Raw genomic sequence first — 10,330 nt, 5'->3', positions numbered from 1 at the left:
TAGTTAAAGATGTATACTATAAACCCTAAAACAATCAATAAAACAAAGTAGACCAACAAAAAGAGGTATAACTAATAAGTGAACATAGGATATAAAGTGGAATCATGATAAATAGTCGTTGAATTTTGAAAAAAAGCAAAAAAAGAGGAGGGAAAGAACAAGGAACAGGGGCTGGGGCCAGTGCCATGGCCGAGTGGTTAAATTCGCGCACTCGGCTTTGGAGGGCCAGGGTTTCGCCAGTTTGGATCCTGGGCGCAGACATGGCATCACTTATTAGGCCATGCTGAGGCAGCGTCCCACATGCCACAACAAGAAGGCCCCACAACTAAAATATACAACTATGTACTGGGGGGATTTGGGGAGAAAAAGCAGGAAAAAAAAAAGAAGATTGGGAACAGTTGTTAGCTCAGGTGCCAATCTTTAGAAAAAAAAAGAACAAGGAACAGAAGGGACAAATACAAAATACAAAACAAAATGGTATATTTAAAAACAACCCTATCAATAACCACAACATGTAAATGATCTGATCACTCTAATCAAAGAGCAGAGATTATCAGACTGATAAAACAGGAGACCCAAATGATGGGCTAAGGCATAATAACCTGGATATGGAAAAATATGAAGACATGAAGGGAGAATTCATAGGTAGGGATAAAGTTTTTATTAAAATTTATTTAACATATATTTACTGAAAGCTTATTGTGTGTCAGGCACTCTTTCAATAGAGGAGTCAAGGGTTTAAAGGTTTAGATAAGTTTGAAGAATAGGTTTATTGTGTACACCTGAGAAAACTGGAAGGGTAGGAGGTTTTGTTTGGAGGATAATGTATTTTTTTTTAAAGATTTTATTTTTCCTTTTTCTCCCCAAAGCCCCCCAATACATAGTTGTGAATTTTTAGTTGTGGGTCCTTCTAGTTGTGGCATGTGGGACGCCACCTCAGTGTGGCTTGATGAGCAGTGCCATGTCTGCGCCCAGGATCTGAACTGGTGAAACCATGGGCCGCCAAAGCAGAGCGCATGAACTTAACCACTCGGCTACCGAGCCGGCCCCATGGAGGATAATGTTTTAATCAAAATTTTAGAAGTGTAGTAGCTCTGGGAGATGACAAAGTCTAGTTCAGTTGTGTCAAACTTCAGCATGCATACATGCTAAGGGCTCAGGTGGTTGGTAAAACGCAAATATCCAGGCTTTACCCCTATACCTCCCTCCTAGTCGTTGTGATTCAGTAGATCTGGGATGGGGTCTAGGGTGAGCATCTTTAAAAAAAGTGAAGGGTACAAAGAACCCTAAAATTCATATGGGGCAACAAAAGAGCCCGAGCAGCTATAGCAATCCTGAGAAAAAAGAACAAAACTGTGGGCACCACAATCCCTGACTTCAAAATATACTACAAAGCTATAGTGATCAAAACCCCACAGTACTGCCACAAAAACAGACACACAGATCAATGGAACAGAATTGAAAGCCTCAAAATACAACCACACATCTATGGACAGCTAATCTTTGACAAAGGAGCCAAGAACATAAAATGGAGAAAGGAAATCCTCTTCAATAAATGGTGTTGGGAAAACTGGACAGCCACGTGCAAAAGAATGAAAGTAGACCATTATCTTTCGCCATACATGAAAATTAACTCAAATGGTTAAAAGACTTGAAGACCTGAAACAATAAAACTCCTAGAAGAAAATATAGGCAGTACACTCTTTGACATTGGTCTTAGAAGGATCTTTTCAAATACTGTGACTACTTGGACAAGAGAAACAAAAGAAAAAATAAACAAGTGGGACTTCATCAGACTAAAGAGCATCTGCAAGGCAAAGGAAACCAGGAACAAAATGAAAAGACAACCCACCAACTGGGAGAGAATATTTGCAAATCATATATCCAACAAGAGGTTAATCTCCATAATATAGAAAGAACTCACACAACTCAACAACAAAAAACAAACAACTCAATCAAAACATGGGCAGAGGATATGAACAGACATTTTTCCAAAGAAGATATATGGATGGCCAACAGGCACATGAAAAGATGTTCAACATCACTAATCATCAGGGAAATGCAAATCAAAACTACACAAAGATATCACCTTATACTCGTTAGAATGGCTATAATCACCAAGACAAAAAATAACAAATATTGGAGAGGATGTGGAGAAAAGAGAACCCTCGTGCCTGTTGGTGGAAATGCAAACTGGCACAGCCACTATGGAAAACAATATGGAGATTTCTCAAAAAATTAAAAATAGAAATACCATATGACTGAGCTATCCCACTACTGGGTATATACCCAAAGAACTTGAAATCAATGATGCAAAGTGACTTATGCACCCCTATGTTCATTGCAGCATTATTCACTATAGCTAAGAAGTGGAAGAAACCCAAGTGCCCATTAACTGATGATTGGATAAAGAAGATGTGGTATATGTATACAATGGAAAACTACTCAGCCATAAAAAAAAGACAGAATTGTTCCATTTGCAACAACATAGACAGACCTAAAGGGCATTATGTTAAGCGAAATAAGCCAGACAGAGAAAGACAAGCACCGTATGATTTCACTCATATGTGGAAGATTAACACATGGACAAATAGAACAGTTTAGTGGTTACCAGAGGGGAAGGGGGCTGGCGGGTGCGCACAGAGAGTGAAGGAGAGCACTTAAATGGTGATGGACAAATAGTGATGTACAACTGAAATTTCACAATGTCATAAACTACTATGACCTCAACAAATTTAAAAAAAAAGTCAAATGTATAACTATCTACATGAATGGCTTGTGAACCTTATAAGGAAGTCTTCAGGTTTTTGGAAATGGGAGATCCAAGTAGGTGGCAAATGATAATATTGAGAAGGCGTATAAGAGAATGACTTGGGAAACTCAATGCACTTTAAGCAAGATCTTCAGAACTGCTAGTAAATTGATTTGGCTAAGGTAGAGAGTATTTGGGCAGTGGTGATTTGGTGAAAAGAGCTTTAAGTTATAGAAAAACATCCCAAAGAATAATAAAAAACAAATTAGATGAGAGAAATTGAAGGTAATAATAGCTAATAATTATTATTTACTATGTGCTAGGCACTATTCTAATTACTTTACACATATTAACTCTTTTGATCCTCATGAAAACCATGGAGGTTTTTGTTCCCATCTTATAGGTAAAGAAAATAAGGCCAAGACAGGTTAATATGTCCAAATGTCACACAGATACGAGTTGAGAGGCTAATGTCCAGTTGAGAGATGATGAGGAGTTGAAATAGGCATTCTCATGAGCGTGAAGAACAAAAGGCAAATTTGAGAAATAATAAAGAGAAAAGTTTATAGAAATTATAAATGATGAAAATTAGTGGAGAGTGAAGGAAAGGTAGGATCTGAAGTTGACTGGCTATTGTTTGAGCTACTAGTTAAATATTATTGATATTAAGAATGATAGGAAATGCAAGAGGAGTTCACCAAGCACACAGCATATGGTAGGCAAATGTGTATGTGCGTGTATTTGTTGAGAAAAGGATTTAAGAGTAACTATAAGTTGATTATGCATCAGATAAAAACTTCCTACTGGATTACAGATGCCTTTGGGTCAAACATGTGGGAAGGTACATTAGTTGGAAATATGAGTAAAGAGTTCTTGGAGCAGGTGGCACTGAAGGATAGGTGTTACTGAAGCCAAGGAATGCTTTCAATGGTGGTAATAAAGTACTTGACCGATAGTGGCAGAATAATGAAGACATTTAATTATCTCAAATAAGAAAGATTTTGAAAGTAGGCCAGTCCAGGTTTGGCAAGGTGGCTCAATGACATTATCAACAGCCCAGGCTCACTCTCTGCTTTGCCATCCTCAATAGATTGGTTTTTGACCTTGGGCTATCACTCATGGTTGCAGGATGGCTGTTGGCAGCTCCCTGAAACATCTATCTATAAACAACATTTAAAACAATAAGAGAAGAGGGGAGACATCAGTAAGGTCTCATTATTTTCTCTAATCAGAAGGTAAAACCCTTCTTAGAAGCCCCTCAGATGACTTCCCCTTAGGTCTTTCTGGCAAGAACTTGATTCCTTGGTCTTCCCTAGCTTAAGAGAGTGTAGGAAAATAGATATATTGCAAAGTAAAATGAGATTGTCATTACTGCCTTAGATTAATTATCCTTCACCCCCTACAACTAGGCATATTCTGCACCCCCACACTAGGAAGAAAAAGCAGGGTTTTGTTAGAAGAAGAAAAGGAGGAAAATGGCCTCTTGGTGGACAAGTAACAGTATCAACCAAAGAGAAGATGAATTCACCGATGGAGAGCATTTAAAATGAATTGAGGGGCCGGCCCAGTGGCCGAGTAGTTAAGTTCAGGCGCTCCGTTTCAGCCACCCAGGGTTTCACTGGTTCGGATCCTGGGCGCGGACATGGTACTGCTCGTCAGGCCATGCTGAGGTGGCTTCCCACATGCACAACTAGAAGGACCCACTACTAAAATATATACAACTATATACTGGGGGAATTTTGGGAGGAAAAAAGCAGAAAAAAAAAAAAAGAAGATTGGCAACAGTTGTTAGCTCAGGTGCCAATTTAATAAAAAAGAAAAAAGAAAAAGAATGAATTTAGAAAAAAGTTGAGGACAGAGGATAAAACCCCGAAGGGGAACAATATCTGAAGAGCTGTTAAGAGTTGTAGAGGACATGAAAGGGACTGAGAAGGCATAGTCTGAAAGGTAGCTGCTGGGCTAACATCATGGTTATTACAAAGATAATGGTTCCCTATCTTCACAGAGTATGCCTTGAGAAGGATAGCCAAGACATAGACACCAATAATTATAAAACAGCACAAAAGTTGACATGGGTCTATAAGCAGGGTTTCCCAACTCTGGCAAAATTGACTCTTTGGGCCAGATAATTCTTTGTTGTGGGGATTGTCCTGTGCATTGTAAGATGTATGGCAGCCTCCCTGGTTTCTACCCATTAAATGCCAGTAGCAACTCTCCCTACCTCCCCTAGGTGTTATAATAAAAAAATGTCTTCCGACATTGCCAGAGGTCCTCTGGGAGACAAAAATTGCTCTCAGTTGAGAACCACTGGTCTATATGGTAAGAAGGTACTTCAGGGAAGACTGCAAAGGGACAACAGTAATTGAAATGGATCTTGAAGATTCCATGTTGTTTAGGTAAGCAAAGCTGGGAGAAAAGAAATTCCAAGTAACTTTGTGCAAAAGCAATGATGGAAGATTTCACATATACTTAGGCATATAGCATGGACTCTAATCTGGCTCGCGTGAGAGCATATGAGCGCAAGTTAATTCTTTTGAGTACGGAAAAATCTACTCACATCAGAGGTCTAGGAAGATTACTTGCCATCTGTGTGTTGGGTGGATTGGGGCAAGCAGAGATTAAAGGCAGGGATAAAAGGGCACGGTATAATAAATGACTAAACTCGGGCAGTGAGAGTGGGAACCGAGGGGGAGGACTATGAACGCTCTTGTGGAGATAGAACTGGGAAGGCTTGGTGATAATTGGATGTGGGAGACTCATATCTTTCCCTCCTGCTTTAAATTCTATGAAGCCATGAACTATATTAAAGTTTGGAGCCTGGATGACTGGGAGGATGTTGATGGCATCAGCAAAGAGAAGGAAGACAGCAGGACAAGCTGGTTTAAGAGGGAAGATTAAGTGCTTGGATTTGGCCTAATTGGGCTTCAAATAATAGCGTTGAACTAGATCTGGGCCTTTGGAAATAAAGTTCTGGAGCTCAGCAAAGAGATTAGAATTAGAGGCACAGTTTTGGAGCTGATCAGACTAGAAGCGACAGTTGAGATCACCTAGGAACAGACTATCAAGGTCAGGTGCATACTTACATCTAGAAGGCGTGAGAAGAAAGATGTGATAATTAGGGGTATTTTGGGAGTTTGGAAAAAAGATTCCGTAAATTCCCCTTGGAATTCTTTCCTTGGTTAATAAGTGATTTTTGTTTTTTTTTTAAAGATTTTATTTTTCCTTTTTCTCCTCAAAGCCCCCCGGTACATAGTTGTGTATTTTTAGTCGTGGGTCCTTCTAGTTGTGGCATGTGGGATGCCGCCTCAGCACGGCTTGATGAGCAGTGCCATGTCCGTGCCCAGGATCTGAACCAGCGAAGCTCTGGGCCGCCTCAGCGGAGCGCACGAACTTAACCACTCGGCCACCGGGCCAGCCCCAAGTGATGTGTTTTTAATATTCTAGAATTTCTTCTGTTGCACCTTCAGTCCACATCCTTCATTTATTCCTTATAGAATAAATGGCTGGTACTTATTCTAAGGTGACTGGAACTAAAGGATTCATAGGAGACATGTCTGGGGCCTAGCAAGTGGATCTCCAAGGCTGGACACTGTCCATGTATTAACTTGTTTCTCTCTTATAACATCCCTTCAGGTTAGGTACGCCTTTCCTTATATTAGTGACTTAAAAAACATCAGACTGAGTTTCAGAGAGTTTAAATGACTGGTGAAAGGTCTCACATTGCAAATGAGTGAACCTGGGGATGCAAATCCAGGTCTGGTTCTAAATCCAGTGCTTTCCCCTAATCTCTGCCACTCCTTTGTTGATGATCATTTATGAGATAGCCCCGTGGTCTTCTCTTAACTTAGTTTAGAGATTGCTATAGGATTAGGCTTGAGTCTGTTTGCTCTTTGACAGACCTAAATAAAGATCCAAACAGAGAAGAAAGTACAAAAGAGTTGTAAAAGCACTAACCCATTTTTTTTCTTTGTCAGGGATACTTTACCTGGAGATTATTGAGTTATTTAGAAACAGTTGAATGTGGGGGTTACTACATCCTCCATGTTCAACACAAAGTCCTTGTTGAACCCTTTTTCTTTTTTGAATATCACCACCCCTGGGCACAAGGGATCATTCAACTTTGTATTTCCCTACTTTTTTTTTTTTGCTGAGGAAGATTCACTCTGAGCTAATATCTGTGCTAATCTTCCTCTAGTTTTTAGTATGTGGGCCTCCAGCACAGCATAGACGCTAACAGAGCAGTGTAGATCCACGCCCAGGAGCCAAACCTGGGCCACTGAGGAAGAACATGCTGAACTTAACCACTAAGCCACCAGGGTTGCCCCCTCCTTTTGATTGGGGGCGGCCAACCCTCTCTGATATAGCGAGTCTAACACTGCATGGGGATTAGGTTCTAGTATGCATTCAATAAGGTTAAAAGTGAATCCATTGAGCTCAAATTGTCCTGGAAAATGTCTTAAATTTTCCATAAAGTATAATACAAATGAATTTTGATTGTTTAACTTGGGGGGGATGTTTGTACACATATATGTAATGGGAGCAAGTATTATATGGAAATATGGAAAAGATAAAACTTTGCAGTATTTTTCATTTTGAGAGATAGAATGGAAGTTTTTTTGGAGTTTGTAGAGTAGACTTCCCTCTACACTTTATGACAGAAAGCATCATTGCCTTCTGCTAATTCTCCTACTCAAGTCCCAGGGACTGAGAAAATTTGTGACTTTCCCTTCCTCTAGAGAAGATTTAGTAAGATATAGGAGAGAAATTCTGCAAAGAGTTGGCATATGGTTTTCATAATGATTACAATAAGAGACTGTGTTAATCGCAGTGATGGAGTTGGCTGGCTAGGGCTTTCAAGTCAATCTCAAAGTCACTGTCTCTGGGGACGGTTAGAAATTCTCCCTCTTCTTCAAGTTTGTAAAAAACACTTCCTACCAGCAAAGATATGGAATATATCAAGTTTGGATTACTCAACTTCCTTTAATATCTTTTAACCATGACTTTCGTGAAGCGTAGTGCCGCTGGCACAGTAACAATCTTGGCTGATGATGACCTTCTTCATTTGGAAAAAGCATTTTTGGTGGCTGGGCGGAGGGAAGTTTCGGGAGCATTTCCCTGTAGTAATGAGGGAGAATTTGGGGCCCTCCTCTCAACATTGGAGGGAAATGGGAGCACAGACATAGCCAGATTGTTCTCATATTCTTCTCCGGATGTTAATTGCCCCAATTCCTCTTTCACTCCACTTCTAGTTTCCCTTCAAGCTCTTTGTCTTTATATCACCTTCTCTCTTTGTTGCTAACATTGAAAGAATCCTTACACAGGAAGATCATTGGATCTAGAAGTCACTGCCAAGCATGCTATAGAATTTACTCATTAATTTATTCAGGTCTGTCGCCCCATCTCTCTCTCTCCCTTTACAGTGTTTTATTTCTCCTCATAAAATTTACCACTTGCTACCTGATTTTTTAAAAATGACATCTTTATTGAGATATAATTCACATCCCACAATTCACCTATTTAAACAGCTTAATTCAATGGTTTTTTGGTGTATTCACTGAGTTGTGCAATGATCACCACAGTCTAATTTCAGAACATTTTAATCACCCCAAAAAGAGAACCTGTACTCACTAGCAGGGACTTTCCATTCCCCGACCCCTAGATTTGCAACAACCATCTAATTTCTTCTATAGACCTTTCTACTTTGGACATTTCAGATCAATGGAATCATACGATATATGGTCATTTGTGACTGGCTTCTTTCATTTTGTGTAATGTTTTCAAGGTTCATTCATGTTGTGGCTTGTCTCAGTAGTTTATTTCTCTTTATTGCCAAGTAATATTCCATAGTATTAATATATCATGTTTTATTTATCCATCCATCAGTTGATGGACATGTTGCTACCTGATTTAATGTTTATTTTCTGTTTCCCACACTAAAATATAAGCTCCATGAGTGTAAGAATGTTTTTGTTCTTGTTTACCATTTAATCCTTACTATCTTGCCTGGTGCCTGGCAAGTAGTGAGAGCTCAGTAAATTTGTCAAACGAACAATTCAAACATTCATCCACCTAACCAACATTTGTTAATTGTCCCCACATGCACATTTGTGTTCAACACTCTCTCTCTTCCAAGGCAGGCCACTGAGCCTGGGAGGTGGATATAACAAAGGATCTGCCCTCAAGAATCTCATAATCTAATGAAGTAACAGCTGTGCAAACAAAGTAAAATTAAGAAAATTCATTTAATAAAGGCTATGGACAAAGCACAGGGCATAGACAAAGGGCTCAATTCTGCTTAAGGAAGTTAGCAATGACTTCATAGCAAAGACTTCACAGCAAAGACTTCAGTTGAGATTTGCAAAAATTAGAGGTTGTCAGATTGACAGCAAGCTGGCTGGGGTCAACCAGAAGCACACTTAAGTCAAGTCGTGGAGTCTGACCTAAGCACTGGACGTGGAAAAGTAGCGGTATCAGAATCTTTTTGTACAAGTGGAGAGGGGACCCAAGGAGGATGAACTGAGCTGGCAGGCAATGTTTAAATCAGAAAGAATTTTATATCCTCAATCAAAAGATTAAGATTATTTCTCTAGATACATAAGAAACTGGCAAAAATGGTGGTATCTGAGGGTCAAATGTGGGACTGGAGGTAGGGGCAGGACAAACAGATTGGCAAACTTTTAAAAGTCAGGCACATGTTCTTTACCACACAAAAACTACATTTAAAATTTTCTGCTTTAGATGGGGATGCACCGTATAATTTTGAGCAGGAGCGGGTGGGAAAGTAACTTTGGACATAGCGGGAAGTGAGGTGGCCTAGAGTCTAGGGGCAGGCAGCCAGCTAAGGAGGGAATGGCAATCGTGATCTATGATCTGTTCCTTTCCTCCTCTTCCTTATCATTCCCACATCTAGGATACACGATATCCCCATACTCAGATTCACATTCACAGGCACTAACCCGGGACTAACATGTGGTGACCTGTTTGAAACACTGCACCCCCACCAGGAGTGAGCGGTGTGTGAGGCTCGGAGTTGGCTCTGAATCTTCGTGCTGGGAGAGACTCTACCCTCTGGGGGAGTCTGGGGGGAAACAGTCTTACGACTCTTCCTGCTGATGCAATCTGCAGGGGAGCCAGCGATCTCCGCTGCCAGAGGGCCAGTCTGCAATCCTGCCTTCCACGTGTGACCGCCGCCGCCTCAGCCACTTCCCCAGACATTCCCGCAGCCGCGCACCCGGCACGGAGGGGCCAGGACGCATCGGGTTTGCCCTCGGGTCGGCTCAAGCTGTGCTCCCGGCCCAACAGAACAATGAAGGTAACTGCTCATGATTCTGACTGTATCTTACAAAAATGTGTGTATGGAGTGAACCGATGATTCCTCAAAGACAGTGGGCAGAAAGGGGACGGAGGAAGGACCAGCAGGCTTTGTGACCATTCTTTTCTTTTCAGTCTTCTGTTTAACCTCCGCGGACAGGATGTGCCTCCTCGGGCTTTTTCACAGCTGCATTTGTGAACGGAGATAAAAGCTGCTCGCAGCTCCCTCCCCTGCCTGTTTTGAGGTCTGGAAAGGAAGAGGAAGCT

At 40.8% G+C, this 10,330-nt stretch overlaps 1 protein-coding gene and 1 long non-coding RNA gene across 3 annotated transcripts in view; one reads left to right on the top strand and one right to left on the bottom strand.

Annotated features, from left to right (window-relative positions):
• Positions 1–8,975: 8,975 nt before the first annotated feature.
• LOC139083362 (uncharacterized) overlaps positions 8,976–10,330 on the bottom strand; it is a 34,101-nt gene continuing 32,746 nt past the window's right edge. For both annotated transcript variants that reach the window (XR_011540017.1, XR_011540018.1), the window contains one exon: positions 8,976–10,310. This is a non-coding gene — a long non-coding RNA (uncharacterized lncRNA). The remainder of the gene's footprint in view (positions 10,311–10,330) is intronic.
• BCAT1 (branched chain amino acid transaminase 1) overlaps positions 9,666–10,330 on the top strand; it is a 118,582-nt gene continuing 117,917 nt past the window's right edge. The window contains exon 1 of the mRNA XM_070619318.1: positions 9,666–10,064. Coding sequence (XP_070475419.1) covers positions 10,059–10,064 — 6 coding nt within the window. The 5' untranslated portion in view covers positions 9,666–10,058. The remainder of the gene's footprint in view (positions 10,065–10,330) is intronic.

This window comes from Equus przewalskii, chromosome 5, assembly GCF_037783145.1.
Source record: "Equus przewalskii isolate Varuska chromosome 5, EquPr2, whole genome shotgun sequence".
Lineage (NCBI taxonomy): Eukaryota > Metazoa > Chordata > Mammalia > Perissodactyla > Equidae > Equus > Equus przewalskii.
Note: the sequence above shows the minus strand (reverse complement) of the source record. Positions and strands in the feature narration are given on the sequence as shown.